Genomic DNA, 22906 nt, shown 5'->3' with positions numbered 1-22906 from the left:
CCGGAGGCTGCACTGCGACTGTGCGGCAGACGGCGGCGTGGTCCGTCCCTGCGTCAGAGAGTGTCTGTTTGCGGAATCCGCATGCGTTTCTCTCTGGTGGCCTCGAGACGGATCGGAATCTCTGTCGATCCACGCCTCAAGTGCATCAGAACGCGGAATGTCCCCGACTCCTGTAGGAAACCGAGGGATTCCAGATAGAAATCTGCAGGTTTCAGAGGTACACGGGTTTTAATTCTGCACCATATCGTTTTTGGAAAGTTTCGGGAAGAAAGCCGCCACCTGGACAACTGCTTCTCTTAGGAAGGACAGAATGCGGGCAGAGAAAACGACATGACGCTGAAGAGAGCGGCAAGAGATTTGCCAGGGACAGCGCAGCCGCCGCTGCATTGGCCAGTTTCGCTCCGCGGGCTTTCTGCGCCTCAGCAAAGAAACGAATTCCGTGTCCCACGCCCTGGCGTGGGACACGAAAAGCGACAGAGCTTCAAACACATCGCCGAAGAAAACAGACTCCAGGGACGGAGCCGTGCGCCTAACAGCGACGTTGACTGCATTGAGAGGGAGAAACGCGGCATCACCAGTTTGCAAACGGAAAAACTCCCAAGCCGGGAAGAAAAACTTTCTGGCGGTGAACGTGTAGGCTCGGCACTCATCCGCCAAAGGGCCCGCGCGGTCCTGCTTGGCCTTTCTGGAGTTCCTTCAAGACTGAGAAAGAAAAACAAGACGAGAGAGAAGAGCAAGAATTCGACACAGTTCTCGGAGTCCCACAAAGACACACGCCCACGTCCCCTCGAGACGCGACAGCTGCCTTTTTGGCCTTTCCTCACATCCAAGACAGGCGCAGGGGGACTGAGAGTCAACACGGGTCTCTCACTTACTGCAGACTTCTGGGAACGTCAAACGCCCTATAAACTGCTTCTCGAGGACTTTGTGGTGAGTGATAATGTGCACTCTCCGCCGGTGTCGCGCGTTTCGCAAGGTCTCCTGCAAGTGCTGCACTGGCCATTCATAGGGGGGTAGCCTGCGAGGGCGGCGCAAAGAGAAAAACGGAGACATTTCCGCAGAATGACAGGAAACGTGGAGACCCGCGCACGCGATGCAGCGTGCAGAAGGAACGACGCAGAAGGACGAAAAACACAGTTCTCTTGTTGAAATTTGGCCGAGTCGCTTGTCACGAGGGTTTGAGGCTTTTGGAGCGCGATTCCCGCGCCGAAGAGACACATTGGCGATGCAGAGTCACGCCAAAAACAGAGAGAGCCTCAGCGCGCAAGAACGACAGCCTCAATTCGAAGATGGGTCCACGCTCCAGGGGACGGAACGCCCAGCTTCCTTCTCTTCGCTGTCCTTACAGAGTCTTCAGGAAACCTGCCGGCCGCGTCAACGCTACCACGAATCGCTGACACTTTGCACAGCACACTTTGAAAACAAGCAGGCTTCTGCGCTCCGAGCGCGTGCGTCGTTAACCGGTCCACTATCACCCCTGGGAGCGTTTTCCCTTTTACCAATTCATCCACGCGGGCAGTCTGTCTCCGTTCACACGCGGTGACGGCGAAAAACAGGAGAGAACGCCGATTTTTTTCGTTTTCAAGGGGCTGCTTGAGGCAAAAACACAGAACGGGATTGCGTGCGTCGGGAAGTTTGCCAGGCTGTGAAACGCTCCGGTCAGTGGTCATATGAACGGAGAGAGCGCTCGTTAAAAAGGTTCAGAAGCGCCCTAACACATATACGACGCTCCAGTGTCGGACGCACAGTGAGCAGAGGTGGAGCCCGAGGTCGAAGTAGAAAAGGCAATGGGCAGCGAGGTCGACTGTCAGGGGATCCTTGATCAGCGCGTCAATGATGGCGATTTCGTAGAAAGAAGGGAACTTGATTTTCATTTTCCCACGGCCCATGAGAAGCTCGGCCTGGTAGAGCGGCAACTGCAGCGTGTCCGCTGGGCGCAGCTGAAGACGCGACCGCAAAAAAGAAAGGGCAGACAAAGCGCCGAGTTGCGATCATTGCGAGAAGAAGGGGAACGTGTGAGGCAAAAGGCCGTAAAACTCGAAAAATGCAGCTCTGCTTCTCCGGTTCGGAGGATCGTGTGCAGGGAAATCGAACAGCACCAGTCACGGGTGACGCGTTTGGGGCCTAAACGAGGAATGCGGCAGCCGCCTTCCTTCGACCGTTTTTTAACATGGTGTCGGGGACAGAGTGATGACGGCACACACAGAGGAAACGAGGAGGAGCCCTCTGCTGCGTGGATGGACTCATGCAGCGGAGACACCAAGATGCAGAGACCAAGTGCGTGCTTCGCAGACGCCGCGACGGCGAGACAAAAAGTCCGAAAATTCTTTGCACACTGAGAGACAGCGCCACAAAGAGGAAACACCTTCAGTCCAGCCCCCGCAGTTAGGAGTTGCGTCTTTTCTTTCCTCCAATGAATAGCAAGGTTGTTAATAAACGACGCCGCGCCTGGCCTCGCGAACAACTGTGACTGCGGAAAGAGACAGAGGAAGCGGCCCGTCCTTCGTCAGGAAGAAGCTGACGAGATGAAGACCGCACAGACATCATGGCTCTCACCAAGTCTGGCCGCATGTTCTTCGCCACCTCTTGCTGCGCGTTCGGACACAGCGAGGAAAGGTACGGCAATTCCGTAACTGGGGAGCAGGGGACCGCCTGTAGAAAGAGTCAAGCAGGGGGGAAACGCGAAAACGGGCTTTGTTTTCAGACAATTCCGCCGACGTTTGCAGCGGAAAAAGACCTCGCCAGAACCTCAACGCACAACGAAGGATATCTACAGACTCAGGAACGACAGGGAGTACGACGCGCAAGGTTCAGAGGGACTGATTGGTGACGAACACGGACGTAGCAAGCGACCCTTTAGGTTCTTTCAGAGTTGAAGTATTTCCTCCACGAGATCCGAAGCAGCCATTGTGGACACGACTGAACGAGATGCAGTTCCTGACAAAACCAGGGTCTAGCAGAGAGACCGTCCCCAGGCTGTGGCCAGCCGGCGTGGCATTCTTCATCTCTATGAAAACGATTTACATCCGCCAGAGGACCTCACGTCTTCACTTTGACAGGTTCTTTTTCCCGATGCAGGGAGTACACCCATGGAGTCTCCCGTCCCACTTCCCCAGGTTCTGCCTCCCTTCAAAACTCTGCTTTTAACGAAGGAGGGAAGACTGTCTCGACGTCTCAATTTCTCTCGCCGACTTTTGCTGTTACCTCGAAGTCTATGAATCGGAAGGGTTCTCGCCTCGCTTCTTGGTCCAGCGCCTCCCAGGAAGGTCCAGGCACGTCTAGCCATGGAGCGTCCGACTGCGACGCGCTCGCCAAGTGGATGGTTTCCGAGTCCAACGCGGAGGGTGCGGTCAGGCGCCGCTCGCCCGTGCGTCCTTCATCTTCCTGTGAATGCGTCTGAGGCTTTCGAGTGCGTGCTTCGCCTTTTCTCGATTCGCGGGTCCGCTCTTCGTCGAGGTCGCCTCCAAAAGACGGCAAGTGCGGGAGAGGAGACAAATTGGAGGGACAGGTGTTTTCTCGACTCTCATCCAAACCGGCGAAGCTCTCGGCCCCTGCGCGTGCCGCAGCTTGTGAACTTTCTTCGAAACTGTCAGCGTCGCGCACATGCCGGTGAAAAGCCTGCAGATCGAAGGGAGGAGCGCTTTCTTCCAGGCTACTCTCGCCTCTGTCTTCGCCGGAGAAACTGCTGCAGCTAACGGCGTCGCCCGCCTCCGCGGCGGGGATCGACGCTGGACTGGAAGACGGCGGGGCCGAAGTGACAGAGGACGACGGGAGAGAAGACGGGTCTTCATCCGGGTCAAGTGGAGCGCCGAGACCGTCTCGGCGTCCATCCCGATTGCTGAGAAAAGGATCAAAAAACGACATGGGTCTCTGAAGGGGTCACGAGAAGTGGCCTGCGCTTACCCCCGAAGATAAGGGCGGGTGAGAATGGCAGGACGTGGCAAAAACACAACCTGAGAGAAAAAGCGGCTGGGGAGCCAGTCGAACTCGGGAACGTTTGCGCCGAACGCACGGAAGCAAGGACGGACTGACGCGACGGCCTCTCAGGTCAAAAGACGGCCCATCGCAGTCCCGAGATTTCCGCCCGGTGTCATGGGAAAGACGATCCGAATCGTTTGGGACCTGTGAATTGCTCGCGTTCCCAGAATACGAGTTTTATTACGCGAAACAGGTCAACAGTCAGCTCCACGAGCCAGAGCGGTGACAAGTGATCCGGTTGGCCGTTCAAGGCGGAAGAGGAAGGAACAGGCTGCAACTGGCGAGAGGCAGCAAACGGGAGGAACAGACGGAACGCGAGACACGAGCTGGAGGAAGAGCCGCTGCTTCCCTTGCCGTCATCAGGGGAACGTAACAAGCTTCGTCATGAGTGTGTGCCCTCGGGCAGCCGCGAGGTGTGCCACAAGCTGAAAGTGAAAAGAGGGACGAGAGAAGTCGTGATTCAAGATAGTTCACGCCTGTAATACTGACATTTGCCAAGTCCTGAACGGGAAAAGTGAGGCAAAGGTCTCTGTGTCGCGTGTTCATGCCCCCGTTTTGACTGTCCATACAGCCGCCGAAATCGAGATTACGCAGCGTAGGATCGAGAAAAACGCACGGAAGGCGGGAAAAATCAGGGAACGGAAAGGGACGGAACGTGCAACCGAGGCGTCGATTTGACGGCAGGGAAGAACAGAGAAAGACGTTGACCGGGCAAGGAAAAGAAGAGTGGCGGTGTGTGCCGGACGATTAGGACCGCCGAAGTCTCACTGGCTGCGGCAAACGAATACGGTTCCTTTCCCTCAAGAACGCGACGACGGCGTGGAGTCCTATCCTGCTCTACACTGTAATAATTCAGCAGGAAGAGGCCGTCTTGAGACGTTTTCTGTCAATTCGAAAAACAAGCACAGAGAACCAATGGAAAAGCTAACCAACTCACCGTAGGGTCCACACCCTCTATACCCACCTACAACACGGGTACATGCAGACGACCAGACCAGAAGACATGCAGGAACCTGGCAGGTGCCGCGAAGCTTTCTAGCGGGCAGGGCAGCTGAATTATTCCAAATTGAAAGGCTTCTAGAACTTGGAGGAAACGTACCAGTTTCCTTTACGGAAATTATGGTACAAAGAAGGAGGGACCGGAGCAAGACGGATCAGCCGTCAACTGGCTATGAGGAAACGGGACACGGCCAGGAACGAGAGAGTGTTGTGTAGAAGCCAGCAGTCAGAAGGGTGTGCCTGCTGGCTTACACAATGGAGACACGAGCGCATGTAGTGCTCTTGTCAATATCCCCTTGTCTTAAAGACAGACTTCCGAAAATTCTCTTGCGAAAACCTTATGTCGACGACGCTGTCTTTGGGTGGTTTTCTCAGAATTTGCGCCGGGATGCAGTCGAAGTACCCCCCCTGTAAATGAAAGGCCGGTCGGGAAGTGAGTAGGGTCTCTTAGCGTACTTCCGGATCGGCCCTAGGTCGGCGTGTTCACGGTTTCTCAGAATGGGGCTTCAGAAACGGTCCGTGCTCGCTCCTTCACTAAAACGGACGTCTCGTAAAAAAGTTGATGCACCATTTAAGGTTTGTGCATACGTGTAGTGGAGTTTGCCGCCGTCTCCCTGTGACGAGCCTTCAACTCCCCAAAAGCACACTAAATCGTTTACCTGTCAGTAACATCCAACAGAAAAGTACACGATGGATCAGACAGATCTCATAGTTGCTCCATTCTCCCCTCTCCAGTGTCCCTCTTGCGGCTTACTTTGAACTGCTGCGTCGGCCGCCGCCGCTCGAATAGCAAGGGAGTCACGGAAGAGTTGTCGCAAATGGAGAAGCCGAGATAGGCAACCAACGAATTTTTTGCCTTATAAGCTTCTGCTTGCCAGGTCCATGCCCAGTTTGCTACCTCTGGATGGGCGATGAAAACTCCTTGCGCCTTCTCCAAGTATTCACTTGCGGCATGTTCGTCCACTCGAACCGGGATGTCCCTTGTCGATTGGCGAGGCGTTCCAGGAACTCCACGGTCCACGTGGTAAACGAGAGACATGCTAAATCAAGTCTCAAGTCCAGTGTGCCCAGTTACGTACGTTCGTATCCTCCACAGAGTTCCAGACCAAATGCGGTCACTCCCCGATAGCACTACAGACTGGGGTAGATGCGACTCAGAGATAGGCTTGATCAGCTCCATGGCCATAACCGTTTTCTCGAAACGGAGGTGAACCCAGACGGCACACCAATGCATTTATATATATATATATATATCAACTGTTCCTTTTGCAGCTTTTCCCCAGGGCTGTCGTTCCAAAGACGGGTACAAGAGTAAAACGCACCGGGGATCAGCTATTTACGAAACAGTATTGGCAGGAAGTGCAGTATACTCACTGTTCACTACTCACGACAAGAACTCTCCTGTGCACGAACCAGACAGCTAATCGCCTCGTCGCGAAACGGGTACTACTGAAGGAAGTCCCGCGTTTCGCACCCACTAGAGCTCGCCACGTGCGGAATTTTTTCTCGACACTCTTCTCTGCTGTTCGCTATTCATTCTGAAAGTTCTTTTTCATACACGTGCCGCAGCACGGTATAACACAGTTCAGTACCGCGCGCTTGCTCACGGTAGTCCATTTTCGTAGTTACTCTCTCCCACCCCCAAACGCCGATTCATCTAATCCGGGGGACAGAAGACAGTCCACTGCGGCCGCGCAACACTCCCGATCCGACACACTTGAGGAGTTCCTACAGCAGCTCGCCGGGCGCAAACTCGATTTAGTCGCGAGCACGTCCACACACAACACCTGCATATACCCGAGAAACGCGTCGCGAACGGCGGCACTGCCTTCACTAAAAATTGCTGGAGCTATACAGGTCCCCTGCGTATGGGGACGAACACCGGCGATCCCTTGACGGTCACAAGTTCTCTCTCTTGTGTTCTCAAGACTTCTCGCATCTACGACCGGGGTACACTCTCCGCTCTGTTCTGCTTGCTCCGAATGAGAACCCTTCCTGTGACGACTTCCTCTTTGCCAGTTTTTTCCTGCGTCACACGTTCCCACCGCCTCGTGGTCACTCCTCGCTGAAGCCACTAAGGTCGCTTGAGACAGAGTAGGCGCGTTCGTCATCATCAGAATCGATCAAGTGGCGAACACGGGCTGCGAAGCGCCTCTCTCTGTCGTCGTCGCTATCCTCAGGGTAGTCCAGCTCGGCTCCATCCGGGTCGTCTGGCGAACGCATATACACAACGCAGTAGGTCTACAGTCTACAGCGTAAATGTGTGTCACACTCCCTTCCTCCTCTCGCCTCTCCGCAATCCCTCCGCCTCGCCTTTCCGCAATCCCTCCGCCTCGCCTTTCCGCAATCCCTCCGCCTCGCCTTTGTTCTCCCTGCTACCGGGGGGAACCCTCCGTGTAATGGAGCGAGGAGAGACCGCTCTCCTTTGATTTCTTCCCCCGCTTTCCCCCCCCCCCCCTCCCCCTTCGCGGCGCTCTCACCTGAATCGGGGTCATCGATGTCTCCGAACTCCCCGAGAAACACGTCAACGGACCGGCAGTGGCCCCAGCGACAGCCTCGTAGAACTTCTCCTGTCTCCTCGTCGACGTCTTCCAGTTCAATCAGACCCATCGCATCTGCGCCTACGCTATCAGCGAGGTTCGCTGACGCCCCGCCCGCAATCAGTTGCCGTATAAGCTCTGCCTGTGCGCTTAACGTCTCCCCTCTTTCCTTCTCCAGAAGGGTCGCACAACCTGCTCTCGCCTGCTGCATGCGCAGCATCTTCTGGACTGGCCAGGCTGTACCACTCAAAATCGTAGTCGTCGGGATCCGCGGAGATCTCGGCCCCTCTGGAGCTCTCGGGGCACACGTCTAGAAGGCGGATTTTCCTACCATCTGCCAGTTTCAAGCGTTGGACTGCTCCGGCTCGGCCTCGGGACTTTTGCCCCGCCTCGCGCGACGCAGAAACTGACGGCTCGTGAGGGCCCTCGCCCTGTGTATCCGCGTCGTGATCCGCCGCTCCTCCTGCTGGAGGAACCACTCGGTATTTCCGAAGGCGCTGAAGAGCAGCTTGCACATCGCCGAGACACGTGTCCTCATTGGAAGGTCGTCCTGCCGACGCCTCTTCTTTTGCTCCGCCTTGTGGACCTACGCGGCGCTCGGCACTCGGCGTCCGGGAGTCTTCGGGATTCCCCACTGTCTCCGTAGCAGCAGCCAGTAGAACGGGCGGTTCCCCAACATGGCGAAAAAGCAGCAGTCCGTGGTCCTGTTGCGATGTGCCTTCGTACGCTCCCCCCACTTTTTGCTGTTTAGCGGCACGTACCGGTCCGTCTTCTCCAGCTCCTCGCTGATGAAGAAGACACAGGAAAGGGGGAACATCCTCTTCTCTTCGCCGCTTCAAACGAACATAAAGCGGCAGACCTTGATCTGCCTGTACACCGCGTCCGAGGGCTCCGGGGAAAGTAGCATTTGCCGACGGACGGGAACCCGACGAGAGAGCTGGAATGGTCTCAGGGGAAAACGACGGGCGACGGTCCATCTGACTGAGCAGGGACGTGAGTGGCGAATCCTGACGTCTGTGAGTCATTATAGGCGTGAGTGGTTCCTTCACTCGTCCTCCTGAAAGCGGTGGCCCAGACGAGCTCGATGGGAGCATCTTGATGATCAAGATAAGACCGAGGAGGGACGGCGAGGACAGCAGTTCTGAACAGCGGCGCGAGAGGAATGGGATCGGCCTCAGTGCGCCTCCTCAAAGACGCGGAAAAGCGGTCGACGCTGAAACTACACGTCTTCCGAGACACTCCTACCGGTATTTTTGCCTTTTTCCCAAAAACGCGTCTCGAACTGCGTTACAGTGTCTCTCCAGCCTCCTCGAGAATTTCCTGCAACACCTTGAGAGTGAAAAAGGCTTGGACTTTCAAGGAACAAGAGGGACAGGAAGCCTCGACTTCAACTTCTTGATCCCCGAGGCTACTCGGTTCGACTGGCGCTTTGTCTCCAGACCCAGTGTCTGACTCCAGCGCCCGTTCCCCGTCTCCCTGGGAAGAAGAGCGAAAGTCTCCAGTCGGACAGTCGGCTGTTTCCCTCGCCTTTGCTCGAATTGTTTCCAAAGGAACTTCGAAAAGATCCCCACACGGGCAGGGATAGAAGAAAGTTCTACTGGACGCGTCGTATTCGAATTCACGCAAAGACACGCGTTCGTAGTACAGCTCGCCTCCCACCTCGTCAGAGATGCGATCGTGGTCCACCCTGTCAGTCACTTGTTCTTCGCTGTTGCCCGCGGAACGTTCTCTTTCTCCTTCCCTGTGTGCGTTCACCTGCTCGTCTCGGTCTCTAGAATCTCCCTCCGCGCGCTCGCTGGTCTTCTGGCTGTCCGTTGCCTCCCGCCCGCCCGAGTCAGGACTGCCTTCATGAGAGGTCCGATCATCCGATCCAGACACCAGTCTTCCCACTCGAAGACTTCGAAATTGAGTCACAATGGAGGGAGCAAAGAAGAGACTGCCAGGAGAGGGGTCGATTCCCTGCGACCGGCACACTGCCGTACTTTCTTCCCCGCGGGCGGGACGGTCGCCCTCCTCGCCGGCAGGTTGTCTCTGTTTCTCCTCCCTTTCACCCCCCGTAAGGTACGAAGGCCTTTCCACGGAGTTGCGGGCTCCGGAACTCACATCATAAACGGGTTCTGGAACTTGCAGAAGTAAAGTGACCGACGAAGCGGCTGTCGCAGTTGTGGTTACCCCCGTCGACGTTGAGCTGGTGCCCCGAGTGTAATCGGAACACACCATTCTGACTCTTTCTCGTGGAAAGGAAAAATTCCAACGCGTATATTTTGCGGAAAAGAAAAGGCTGCCAAAGCTCAACAGCGTGACAGAGACAGGCCGTCCAGGAGAGAGACGGTTCGGCGGGACATCTAAGGTGAGACACCAAAGTTTTCCCGCAATCGTTCTCGCTTTTTCGCTACCCACGGGGGCATGGGTCTCCCGGAGTTCCCCGCGCTCTTCCACCGTTCCTCGTGTTCTTCCGCCTGGCCGACAGAGCCTCCGCTAACAGACGACTCTCCACGGGGGTAGTCGTTATTTCGCAGAGCGTTACTGCAGAAAAAAGAAAAAAAACCACTGCTTAATGTCAATTCCACTCCGCCCTCAACCCCGGGTTTGGCCGGTACTTGCGGCCGTGTGTCAGCGCTTGAGTTTCTAGCACTGCGCCGGATATCGATACTGACAGGACATGCGTTGAGCGACTGGAAACTGAGTTCGTGGAGCCAGAAAAAACTTCACGTGGACACGCCGCTTGCGAACACTTTTCACAAGAGACAACGACCGGACGATGTTGACAAAGGCGCTGGAGCACTTTTTCCACTGTATTGCGAAGGAGAGATCCCGCGGTGTGACGGCGAGCTCAGTGTTTTTCCCTGTGTAGACACCAACGCCTAACTTGTCTATATCCGCTTGTTTCGTGCAAGGATCCACAAGCGACCGACATGCTCCTGCTCAGGGGCCAGAATCAAGAAAAAGCTTAGCGTCAGGTAGCTGTGGTGCATGCCTAGCTGCAAAAAATCCGAAAACCTCTAACGCGATAACTTTAGCGAGGGGCTAAGCTCCTCTCTGCTGTACTCCCATCCCTCCCCAGTTTCCAGCTTCTAGACACAGAGTGACGCCGAAACCCCTCCGCGTGAGAAAATTATGCAGAAGCAGCGAGGAATCCTGTGACGCTTCCGCTTCTGCTGGAACCCTGTTTGCGGGCCTGATGGTGAAGGTTCAAAAGATGCTCCCCTTGGTAGGTTCGGAGTGGAGAATCGCAATCTCGAGGGTAGCCATGCCTTGAAAAGTTTGCGCTGCAGTCGCAATGCCAATATCGTATTGGGTTTCGGTGGTGTTACACGTTCGAAGATGATGCGCGAGAACTTTGTGCATCATCTATCCGGCCTCGTCTCAGTTTATCGTGCAAGTCAGAAGGTCGAAACTCGAGGATCGCTGGAACTGATGGGGAAGCGCACATCTCAGGGTGCACCACGGAGAAAGAGAAGGTGGGACGGACAGCCCACAGCGTATGCTAAAGGAACTATGTTTGGAGCTGCTAAACTGGAAAATAACGTTGAGGCAGAAAGCGTTTAAGTCGAACAGATGCGTACTGACTGGTAAACCCGGAGTCCGTTGTCCCTCAAGAGGCAGGCAAATGCTCCACGAAAACATGGGGGGTGAACGTGGCGACATAAACACGGCAAAGGTACTAGGAGACCGCATTAACGATGTGGCGACAGATCGAGAAGTAGGCGTCTGTAAAGTTGTATCTGCCTACATCAAGTTCATTGCCACTGCAACGGGGAGGATTTGTAACGGATCCCAGGTCCATCTTGGTGCGAGTACTGCGTGGAGAGCCCTTGTTTACTCTTGCGCGTAGCCTTAACAGATTTCCACTGTAACTTGTGAATGAAAGACCTCGAGTTTGTTCTACGTTTGCACAGGACTGGTTACGGAGCGGCTGTGGACACAGTGTTCCACCGGTCGGCTCTCCGAACCCACGTCGGCCAACGCGTGTCTCCCCTGAGGCGGCTTCGTTAGCGGTGCCGTGCAAAATCGAGTGACAGAAACTTCATCGGGTCCAGTCGAGTTCGTAGAGCGGCTGACTGCTTGCCCCTGCCTTGTGAAAGAAAACACAGCACCCACCTTTGCAGCCGAGCGCCGAGCAGAGATGCGAAGGGATCGCACGGCAACCTGTTGCCACAAATGGATCCTTTTCACTCTACAACCTCGTTTTAAATGATCTCTGGCGACATCTCCGTTCTGTCCCTTCGCTCTCACCATCTTCCCCCGTTACAGTCTTTTTTTCTAGGACATCGTAAGCTCTGTCCTGGTGTGCCACCAGGACAACTTGCGCAAAAACCTCTGTTCGTTTCCCTGTTGCGGGTGGCCGCAAGCCCCGAGAACCTTCTGTTGCAAGTTGTCAGGCGCAGCAAGGGCGATGCGAAACCGGTCTTTTTTCCCTAGTACTCTTCCACGGATCTTCGAGCTTCGCCAAGCTCTGCATATGCGCCTAGTCAACCCGCACCGCCCTCCACCGAGAAGACGTGCAAAGCACGTGAGGTGACTGGGTTTGGGAGAAAATACTGGGACGTTTCACTGTGTCGTGGCAACGCAGACAAATTGAGAAAAACCAAGGTCGCAGTTGCAGTGGAGACGGCGATTGCCTGCTCGCATGCCGTCTCGCATGCAAGTGTGCAGCACACTTCGCGTCTGGTTGGCCAGTGTTTTCAACAGCTCAAAGCCACGGTTGTCAGAGAATGTAGGTTTCCTTGTCTCTTGTGCAAAAGGGTGCCATTTCGCAGGGCTTTTGGTGCGTTCTGTCACGCTTTTCCCATTTTTTGCCAGCAGCGGATCGCTGCCGGATCTCCGGACAGCGGCAACGGCAACTGGCCCACCCCCCCCCTCGAACCCTCCCGGTGTCTTGGCCAGGTCTGTGCACGGCGCCTCCGCGAAACTCAGGGGTTCTCGAAACTCTCGCTTCTGCTTGAACGGGTCGACTCAGGGTTGAGAGTTTTCCTGGGAAAGGGAGCGGTAGCATTTCACTGCTTCAGTCTGTTCCCAGGCGCGCGGTGCTTCCGCGCAGCCACGCGGGGCCAGCTTTGATTGCCGGGGCGACGAAGCTCCACCTTTTCTCCGCTTCGCTTCCTCGCCTCGAGTCTCTTTTCTCCCAAACAGCGTTTCGTCTTCCTCACTGAGAGAGATTTATCTCGTTCAACTCAACGGCTGTCTCCCGGCGAGCCGCGCCAGGGGGCGGCCGACCCCACCTCTGCTCTTGTGTGCTGTCTTTTGCCTCTACGTGCCAGCATGTCTCAGCAGGACTCCGCGCCTGCATCCCTCATATCAGAGATGTCTTACACATCTCCCTCCGACTCGTGTGACAGCCTATCCCTAAGAATGGACAGGCTGCTTCCTTCCGGCCACCACCCCCCGCGAAGTCTCCCGGTTTCCCAGTCCTCGAGTTCAACCTGCTCGAACTGCTGCTCCGTCTCTCAAGTCCGTGGCGCCGTCTTCTCGCTTTCCGATCCGCTGGACACCTTCCCTTCACCTTCCTTTCCTTCTTCTGCCCAGTCTCTGAATTCTCAAAAGTCGCATGGCCCCCGCGCAGGCGGGGGCCATGCGACTCTGGGTATGCCGTGGGGCACGTGCCGCTGTCTTTCTGTCATGCGAAAACTCCTTCACACCCTTCCTCTGCGTCATATTTCTTTTGATTTAGAGCAAGAAGAGTGTTTCTTTCTGACAGAGCGGCGGACATCTTCGGGGCGTAGGAAGCCGAGAAGCCTCGCTTCGAGCACTCGCGAAGCCAGCGCCGAGGCGAAACTGCTTGGCCGCGACGGCGCAGGAACCGAAGGCGAGGACGGGGAGAAACCAGCCGGACACGGACACCCCGATAACACACGCGCAGGCACGATTGAGCCTCGCGGGCTCTGGAAGTTGCCTTATCTCGTGCCTTTCGATTGTCTAGCCTTTACCCCTCTATGCGCCAGGCCGAGGTGTACGTGCATCCCGGACTCGGGAAATCGGACTGCACATGAGAGCGGAGACGCTTCGCCTTCACAACCTACCGATTCTCTGGCTTCGAACTTCACCCGTGCGCACGCTGCCTCTTCCCCTGTGTCTCCGCCGTGCGTTTCGCGTGGAGCAGAAGGCGCCTCCACGCCCGCTGGAGTCTCTCTGCAGGTCGATGCGTTCGCGGAGTCCAGCCCGCCCTTGGAAATCACGTGTTCTACTGCGTCATTTGGCTCCGCTTCGGCCACAGTTGCCTGTTCTTCGTCTTCTTCTGTCTCGTCGGTGTCCTCGCCAGTCGCCAGCTCCAGGGAGTCGGAAGGCCCGCGCGTGTGCGCTGCCTGCGGCCTTCCGGACCTTCGTGACTGGTACCCGTGCTACTATCCGCTCAATTCCGAATGCGCCGGCGGCCGTTCTTTGTCTCGGTCGTCCACCTTCTCCAGACCTTTCGAGCAAGACGAGGACGAGACAACTGACAACGGCGCACTCGGCGCGTTCGTTAACGAAGTCTTCAGCCGGGGACAGCTGCTGGCCCGACCGGGTGTGGATCGCCTCCCGGGCTCCGGCACAGCTGGGCATGTTCAAGGCTGGCGGTCCCACGACCTCGAGAACGTTGGGGACGGAACCGAAAAAGGGAATGAAGACTGGAAAGGGAAGATCATGGTGACGCCGAGCTGGGCGTATGCCTTTGAAAACTTCCCAACCGTTTTCGCGTGCAGAGAGAAGAAAAAGCGAGAAAACACACTCCCTGTGACTTGGCGAGTCACGCTGCTCATTGAGTGCCTCGCCAGACCTGGAAGCTTTACGCCTCGCCTCCGCTCCATCGTCCGCGCTTCCTCGTTTGCGGGCGCGACTCGGCAAGTCACGAAACCCCGACGAGGCGGTCACTTCCTCGCTGCGGCTGCCTTCGCCAAGCGCTTTTTCGCACAAGCAGGAGAACGCGCTGCTTCCGACGAGGCGACCGGCGCGCCTGCAGGCTCCTGTGCGTTGTCTTCTCGAGAGAAGGCGGAGACCGCCTGTTCTGCTCACGCTGCGGAAGCAGTCCAGAAAGAACCGTCGAGAGCACACGCGCGTGGAGTGGAGGATCCAGTGAAGCGTGGCCGAGGAAAGGTCTCGGGCGAAGCTCGCCCCCAAACACGGAAAGAAGCGGAAGCCGCCGTCGTTGCCGCCGCCCACACCCTGAGTGCGGAAGCGCTTTTCCAGAACTTTCTCGAGTGGCAGTGCGATGATCCGTCGGCTCTCTTTCCCGTCCGACTGCTTGTCTTTGCGCTCGGCCCCAAGGCGCCAGACAGCCAGGCCAAGACGCAAACACCTGACTCGGCGAGAGAGAAACACGCTGAGCGGGGCCAGCACTGTGCAGGCTGGGCTCAGCCTTTCGATTTGTGGTCTTCTCAACCCGGAGGCCTTCTCTTCGCTGCGCCTCAGGAGTCTTCGGCCTCTGCTGCGGCCCGCATCCCAGAGGCAGCGGTTCCCGCGGCGGTTCCGCTAGAGAAAAACGAGCGGAAAGACGTGCACCGACCTACGCAGTGGGCAGGGGACGAGAACGAAGTGCTCCGCAGTCAAGGGAACGAGGACGGCGCCAAGGAGCGCGGAACCGAAGCTGCAGTGCCTGGCGAAGCCGCAGCGGGTCCAAGACGTTCCGCCAACGTGGCAGCTGCGGAAGCAACGCTCGCTTGTCACGGAAAGAGGGCGATGCCCCAGGAGGAGGGAGCAAAGACAAAAGCTTTGGTGTCCGACGGCGGGGAGCACGGCGAGGACTGTCGCCGTCCCCACGAAAAATCCGAGTGTGCTCGAGACACCGCTGTTAAGGGAGAGTCGGCGCGACAGCGGGGCGAAGGACTTCGGGCGCGAAAGGCCCAGGAGGGGCCAAGGCTTGCCGGGGGCGGCGCCGGCGAGGAGCGAGTCATGAAAGCAGAATCCGTGGCCTCCAGGCTTGCGGAAGGGATCTCTGTCGAGCAAGCGTCTGATCCCCACCGTGAAAAAACCAGCTCGAGCCTTCTAGAAGGCGCCAACGGGCTGCCTCGCTCCCTGCAATCCGCCCCCTTCGACGCATCTTCCACTGCGTTGCCATCCGTCCCTTCTCCGTGTTCACTTGCCGCCATCCTGGTTCCACGCCCGACGCAAGCGGAACCTGGACCCTCGTCCTCCGTGTCAGAGTCCACAGCGGCGGCCGAGACAGAGGCACTGTCGCAGGCAAACTCCGATGTCTCTTCTTCGCTCTCCGAGGCTAGGCCTGCGTCGCCCTCCAGCCAGCTGGTTTTCAGTTCAGCCGAGAAAGAAGAACAAGAGACTCCCTCGGGAAACGAAGTCCCGTGTCCTGTGCTGGTGAAGGAAGAATGTGAAGAAGCATCTCAAGGCGCTGCTGGCGAAGGCGGCGCTGTCGACGCCGCGGCTGCGGCGCAAGAGCGTCTCTCGTCTCCGCCCCGCCACTCTGTGGGTGTCTCCTGTTCCGGACCGCCGGCAAATGAAGTGAGAGACGAGGCAGCGCCGAAAGGGGCTGGGGGCGGCGAAGGCCTGCAGGGGCCCTTGGACGTGAAGCCTGAACGAGTGAAGACAGAGCCGATCCAAGCAAACCAGGATGAACGAGGGATGGGCGCGAGGACTGAAACGAATCAAGTTCTCGAACGGGGCAGTGAGGAACGTCGAACCGGACTGATTCAAGTCGGCAGCGCGCATGCGACCACGCCACTCGCAAATCGCTCCACGTGTGCTCCCCTCGAGTCTGCTCACTCCTCCGCTTTCGTCTCGTCTTCCTCTTCTTCCTCTTCTTCCTCTCCGTTGCGCTCCCCCCTGGCCTCCTCTCCGTTGCCGCCCTCCTCGCCGCACTCCTCCTCTTTCGCTTCTTCCTCCACGAGGACAGCTGCCTCCACGCCTGTGGCGAACTCCTCTTCGTCTGCAGCGTCCGTTTCTTGTCCTCGGGAAGCCCCGGAGGCGTGCTCGGGTCCTCCCGAGGACGACGGCTTTGCAGCCTACTGTCGGCATTCCCATTCGGAGACGCTTCTTCTGCTCGCGCCGAGCCGAGAAGAGCCCGACGCAGCGCTGCGCGAGTGGTGTGAAGCTCCCGGGACGAAGGCGCAGTCGTGGGTTTTTCTGGTCCCGCCGGCTCGGGGCTCGGCGGAATCTTCTGCCTCCTGCGTCTCGCCGCTGCGAAGCCACGGAGCTGCGGGACACCCGAAACAGGCCGAGTCGGGTGCGGCGAACTCAGACCCGCCAGCTAGCGTCGGCGGCACGTGTACGTGCTGTTCGGAACGCACAGAAACCGACGCGTCCGGAGGGGCCTTGCAGGGAACGTGGAACTACGGATGTTGTCCCGTTTGCTTCACGAACTGGCGGTGCGTTATAGGTCCGGCGAAACCCACTCAGGCAGCGTCTGGCGTCCTCTGTCCGGCTGCTCACGGCCGGTGGCACGTCGGTTTGCGAAAGCCGTTTGAGAAGCGCAATCTCCTCCAGACTTTTCTGCGCAAATTCTGTGGGGAGTCCCTGCCCTGGAATGCAGCGAAGAGTTGTTTCCTGGCTCCGCTCGGCTTCGTCTACGAAATCGGGAAGCTCGCAGCGACGTTCGACTTCCACATCGAAGACAGAGTCCTCCGACTGGTGCAGTGTCAGCTTGGCCTCCTCGCGTCGGCGGCTGGCGAGCCGACTGTGCTGGGCGTGGGGGACCATTCTCGAGAGCACCCGAGCGGTGAGACGGCGATGTGGCCACGTGAAGCGCACCACATACGAAATGAGTGGACGCAGTGGGTAGCGGACGAAGTGGAAACGCTCGCCGTCGAGACTCCCGGCAGCGAGGCGTGGCGCCACCGCCTCAAAGGCATTCTGAGAAAGTCGCCCTTTTGGGGGTTTCGCCGGCTCTTCATTGCCATTCCCTACACCCCGCGTGCGCGAGACGCCCGTCTTCTCGCCAGCGGTCCGGGAGCGGCGGAGCCTCGAGCGCCCGCCTCGCTAGGGACTGTGTGCTACCTGTCTGCGTCGCCAAACGTCGAGGACCGCTGCCAGCGGTTCGAAGGAATCCTTCGAGAAGCAGCTGAAGGCGGGCAAGGGTCCGGGCCTGCGCGAGAAAGAGGAGAGCACGCGTCGGCGCACCTCTGGGGCGGTTCACGGCGCAAAGAGACTGGAAAGATCAATTTAACTCCAGGAAGGGGGAAGTATTTCCTGGTCGATCGGCAAGATCTCGGGGTTCTGCTCACTCGGTTGAGCGTGCGAATGATGGCGCGCAAATGGATCGGCCACGGCCTGGGGCCCGCGACGCAACGCGATGCACGACTCCTCCTCGCCCTGTGCGGATCCTCGTCTCGGCCGGAGATGCCGGCGTCGGCGGAAGACCGGGAGGAAGCGAGACGGTCGAAACGGGACCGCGATTTTCGTGTCGAAGCAACTCGAGACGCTGCCGCGAGCCAGTCCAACCGGCAAGCCCCGGGGCGAGGTGACCTCTCGTTTTCCAAGGGCTCAAGGCCCGCGTCGGCAGACCCTCTTGCTCGGCAATCCCTCTTTCTCGCCGACAGCGATGACGAGAAAGAGAATGTTCGCCACAAAAAACGGCGGGCGCGCGAGGAGAAGAAGCGAGACGAAAAGCGCCCGCGACCTCGAGAACGCGAAGACAGATCCGACGAGTCGCCAGATCGCGCCTTGGACCGAGCCGCTGCGCCAGCCCACATCGACGTCCGAGAAATGCTTTTCACCGCAGTGGCGAAGACTGAGGAGGCGACGAAAAAACTGGAAGACGAACTCGATACCCTGCTGAGGTAAGGGAAGGTTTGTCGTCGGTTTTGGGTTCGCGCCTGTCTCTTATAACGAGCTTTTGGGGCGTGATACAGGCCTGCGGTTCACCAGAGACTGGTCTCTAGCCGTTTTCCTAGGCTTCCTGTCTGCAGTAACGCAAAGAGGTTTTCTTTCGAAGGAACGTTTTCCTTCGGCGTGGGCACCGAGAATCCCTGTCTCGATTGCTGTTCCTTGGCGGGACCTCTGGTGGGGCTCCACTTCTTTACGTTTTCGCCAGGGCACGCCCGCAGTTCCCATATCCCGCTGGCCTACTGCCCCGCCGTAGGTACAGCTGCCGTTTCTCAAGGCTCGCGCGTTTTGATCTGCTTCGCCTGTCGGTCTCTGTCTTTCCCGATATGCCATTCGGGGAGTGAGACGCATTCCCCACACGAAGAGGCCTTGCTTTGCCTTTCCCCCAGTTCCCCGCTTTTTCGCGAAAGGACCCGTGTGGCCCGGAGAGACAGTTCCGTCTCGAGGCCCTTGAACGGCGCGCGCCTTGGCCTTTGCGCACTGTCTCCTTTCTGTCGCAGGAAAGTGAGGCCGCCCCGAGCCACCTGGGACGCAGATGGGCGAGTTTCTTCCAACGGCCCCGGCACTGGCGGGCTCCGCTTGGTCCGGGAACCCGGCGGCTCTGTCGAATGGGCGTACATTGCCTTTTTGGTTCTTCCGAATCTTCCTCCCTCGCTGAAGCGGAAGGCCGACAGGGTTTCCGAAAGGCACCGGCCGAACGCCAGTGAGGTCTGGGTGGACTTCTACAACCCGAAGGTGAGGCTTTCTGGCAGCGGAAAAGCGTTTGGAGGGGAACGAGGAAAACTCGGGGCGCGTTGACGCACTGCGAAATGGGCTTGACGGTTGTTCGACAGGCAGCAGGCGCGTGTAACTCCAGAAGAGGGCGACGTCAGCAAAAGATAAACGTCCCGCACGACGCACGGGCCGTGCTGGTGTGTGGAAAAGGTCGGGATTGACGAAACCGGGAGGGACAGAGTCTTCTCTCTGGGGGTGCTCTGTAGGTTCCGTTGACGACCTCCGCGCGTCTTTCCAGGTGGGCTCTCGTTGGTGCTTGTCGGTTCTTGGAGACGTACGCAGACGCCCTCGCTGCGCCATGCGCGTTTCGTTTCTTCCCTGGCGAGAGAGGAGGCGAAGTTTCCACGTGCTCGTCTGGGAACAGGCATGCGTGCCTGCTTTGCAGTCGCGGGTCCCGACTGCGCAGGGTCTCTACGCAGATTTCCGGAGAAACAAAACGCGTCGCATGAGATGTGCCTGGCTTTCAGCTGCTTTGCGGCCTCGTGGGCGGCGCCGTATTGATTGAGCGTCGCGTGCTGGACGACGTGGAAAGGCGCAAGGCGTGGCCAAGCGATGGGACGCCTGCAAAGGTGGAACTCGACAAACTCGTCGCGAAGTGAGATGCACCACTCTTGCCAGTCGTTTTTTTTCTGAATCCGAAAGAAGCGAGTGTGAAGCTGCCTCCCCGTGGAGTGCCGCGTTTTTCCGACATGCGCCCGCCTGTCTCGGTATGCTGCCTCAATCTTTGCGGCAGATCGGAGGCTTCCATCGGCATCGCGTTGGGTTCGTCGTTCCTCACGGCGGACATGCGCGAGCGAAACGCGGAGGGCGGCCTATTCAAAGATTACCGCTTCTACGTCTCGGGCGATCGAGACAGTAGAGAGCACCGACTGTGCCGGTAAGCGAGTGGACAGACGCAACGGCGACCCGCGATGATTTCCGGTCCTGGCCTCGGACTGACCTCTGTCTCTGACTCTGTGGAAGGTCCACGACCGCGGTCCTGGAGGAGCCGAGCTTAAGACGCATCCCAAAAGTCAACGCGGAAGCCTCGACGTGCATGCGTCGTTGCCTCATTTCTGGTTTTCCTTTCGGCTTCGTGTGTGCGCATGGAACGCCTTGAGTTGCGGCGTCTCTCCCTGGTCGGTTGCGTGCAGTCTGCTCATCGAGTTGGGCAACGGGGCCTTCGAGACGCGACTCAAAGTGACGGACTACGTCGTTTTCTGCGACGACTCCGAGAGAGACATTGTTCAAGCAGTTCAGTGAGTGCTCTCTCTCGATAAAAAACGCGTCAGTTCCCTCAGGACGGCGCTGCTTTTGAGACGAAACTGCGGTAGACCCGATAGCTAGGAAACTGCAAGACACCTGAGGTTATTTGCTTGCACTTCATCTCTGACAGCCGCATACACAGCCCAGACGTGACGCGCGTTCTGTTTCGTGCCTACTTCACAGTCAAACTCCGTGGCACGAATAGCGACACAGGAAGTCGAGCGAGAGATTTGGTCGCCCGCTGCGTGTTTTCAGTCGTGCCTTTCCCTGACGAGATGGGGGGGAGGGAGGTCCGAGGCAGCTGCTCAGGATGGTGGCCAGCGCACCGACTCATGGAGTGCCTCCAGGATTCACTGTAGGACTCCGGAATTGCCCGGGTTTCGAGATAGGGATTTAATGTTGCTAGGTCGAACACGAAGGCTCTCCGCTTGCGAGCTCTGTCGATTCACTCTGACTGCAGGAGGCTGCAGCAGAGAGGAGAGGTGAAGGTCCAAAACACTCTAGGCGACAGACACACGAACCCGGTGACGCCCAAGTAAGTGTGTGTGCTTGGACTGGGATCAGTGGGCAGCCTCTCTCGCCTGTGTTGGGAGCATGTCGACTAGGAGGTAAAACGCTGGCATGACGCTGCGTCTGCTCGAGATACAAGGCATGCGCGACCGAAGACGGTGGGCGGTGGCTGCGCAGCCCTGTGTAAAGGTCCGCGTTCAGGAATCGCCGCGTCAGAAAGCGAGCCGCGGCGGCGCGCTGTCGCTCGACACACACATGGGGCCTCACTAGAGGCTCCAGGTGTGCTTCGCAGAACGGTGCCTAGCTTCCAGGCGCTGTACGGCTAAGAGAGAGCCGACCACTCCGTGGCGCTTTGTACGGCAGGACGAACGAACAAGAGTTTACGGTTGTCACCGGAGCGATGGAGAAATGGCGCGTTTGCCTGGCACGAGCAGTCAGACGGCGCAGAACCCGTCTAGCGGAGAGGACATCGTCTTGACGTCTCTCTGGTGCGCCGTGTCTCCGTGTGCGTGCCTCAGGTTCCTGTACGACTGTATTCTCGGCTGGGCTGTGATGTGCCCCAGTCGAGAGCGAGGCCACGTCCCTTTCTCGAAGGCTTTCGGTCGCCACTAGTTCGCGCATGTCTCTGACTGCAGAGAAGTTCGGATTTTCCCGTGCAGACTCCTCTATCGAAGGGTATATACGTGAATTTGGCGCTCCACAGGTGGTTCGCGCCTGTGGGTTGGTCAAAAACGGAAAACCCGGTGGAAAGGGCTCCGCTCACATTGCTGCTCCTGCTGGAATTCTTCCCTCTTTCTTGATTTGCTTGTCAGTCGGCACGAGGCTTTGCCATGACAGTCCACGCTGTCGGTTGCCGATCCGTTGCGGCACACACTGCAGCTGTCAGTCACCGGGGCGTAGGAACCGCAGCCCCATCGGACTCGAAATCAAGACGAAACGAGCCTTTGAGTTTCCGTTTCTTTTTATTTCCTCAACGCAGTCACACTCCAGAGGAAACCAAAGGCCGATCTGAGAGCCGTCGCTCACCGAATCTCAACAGGTGTAGCTAGTGACTGGCCGGGCAACAAGTACAGTAGCCTTCGCAGTATCCCGAAGCGGGAGAGACTAAGTGTGTTCGTTTTACAAAGAAGGCAAAGGAGGCTTTCTTCGCCACCCCACTTCGCCTCCAGTGGGGGACACTGCCGCATTTTGCTGTGTCGAATACGCGTTAGGAAGCGAGTGGGAAATCCCCGAATGGACAGCAGCCCGGTAAACAGAAGCATTCAAAATCTAAGCCCGTAGTTCAACTCGTAGTATAAACCCCCCCGGAAAAGCTTAATAATGCCTCAGAGGTTTTGGATCGTATTCCCTTTCATACCGCATAATGTGCTAGAAAAGGCTGGAAAGAGTGACAGGTGATTGTTCCCCTAAAACTGGGACTCCACGCGATCCCAGCCGCTCCGCTGGATTGCGTAAGGTCACCCTGAACACATCCTGCTAGAAAAGCTCAAAAATACCGTGTGCTTCTGTTTCGCACCCCCACCCCCTCCGAGCTTATCCACGTTCAACACTTTGGGGGGGTTTTCAGCACTCCGAGCCTGGCTTAAATTGAAATAATTTTAACGTTGAAAATTAGAATTGAACTGATAACTTAGGATCTTCATTCCTTTGCTCTCCCATGGAGCTAACTGACTCATGGGGAGAGAAGACGTCCCTTGGTGCCCGCCCCACTGAGTGTCGTCCAATGCCAAAAGCGGAGACGTTCCGCAGGAAGGTGAAAAGTTGCTTCAAATGTTTACAATGATTCAAAAGTTTTTGCGCAGCGGAGGTGAATACAATTGTCTAAACATGACCGGGGGGAGGGAGGGGCGAGTTTTCAACTCCCCCGCCCGGCACATAGAAGCCCGCGAACGGTTGAGCAGTTTTCATACGTTATCTGTTGTTTTGTGGACTCCAGATGCCATAACAAAAAACGAAACTCTACAACGACACGCTTCGCATAAGGTCGTGACATAAAACCTCCCAGTGCACTTTTCTTTGTGTCTTTCCAGGGTAAACATGGGGGGGTTCCCGCTTTCTTCGTTGAGAGGCCGCGCGATATTGACAAAAGAGCAAATGCGTATACATGACAA

The 22906-nt window shown here is 57.4% G+C and overlaps 3 protein-coding genes across 3 annotated transcripts; 1 reads left to right on the top strand and 2 right to left on the bottom strand.

Moving 5' to 3' along the window:
* Window positions 1-646: 646 nt before the first annotated feature.
* On the bottom strand, window positions 647-3864 carry NCLIV_029130 (hypothetical protein; the record flags this gene model as incomplete). Its single annotated transcript, XM_003883108.1, has 5 exons — window positions 647-702; window positions 876-1018; window positions 1747-1940; window positions 2557-2652; window positions 3205-3864. 5 exons carry the CDS (start codon window positions 3862-3864, stop codon window positions 647-649), a joined length of 1149 nt encoding a protein of 382 aa, XP_003883157.1.
* A 3168-nt stretch (window positions 3865-7032) lies between these two features.
* Window positions 7033-9737, bottom strand: NCLIV_029120 (hypothetical protein; the record flags this gene model as incomplete). The annotated part of the gene is made up of 4 exons (XM_003883107.1): window positions 7033-7187; window positions 7458-7754; window positions 7849-8302; window positions 8847-9737. The coding sequence occupies 4 exons, from the start codon at window positions 9735-9737 to the stop codon at window positions 7033-7035; spliced, it is 1797 nt and encodes a 598-aa protein (XP_003883156.1).
* A 961-nt stretch (window positions 9738-10698) lies between these two features.
* NCLIV_029110 (conserved hypothetical protein) lies at window positions 10699-21407 on the top strand (the record flags this gene model as incomplete). Its single annotated transcript, XM_003883106.1, has 10 exons — window positions 10699-10728; window positions 12321-12404; window positions 13044-13101; window positions 13618-18220; window positions 18767-19001; window positions 19508-19635; window positions 19774-19917; window positions 20174-20278; window positions 20746-20820; window positions 21314-21407. 10 exons carry the CDS (start codon window positions 10699-10701, stop codon window positions 21405-21407), a joined length of 5556 nt encoding a protein of 1851 aa, XP_003883155.1.
* Window positions 21408-22906: the final 1499 nt, after the last annotated feature.

This window comes from Neospora caninum, chromosome VIIb (genome assembly GCF_000208865.1).
Source record: "Neospora caninum Liverpool complete genome, chromosome VIIb".
Lineage (NCBI taxonomy): Eukaryota > Apicomplexa > Conoidasida > Eucoccidiorida > Sarcocystidae > Neospora > Neospora caninum.
Note: the sequence above shows the minus strand (reverse complement) of the source record. Positions and strands in the feature narration are given on the sequence as shown.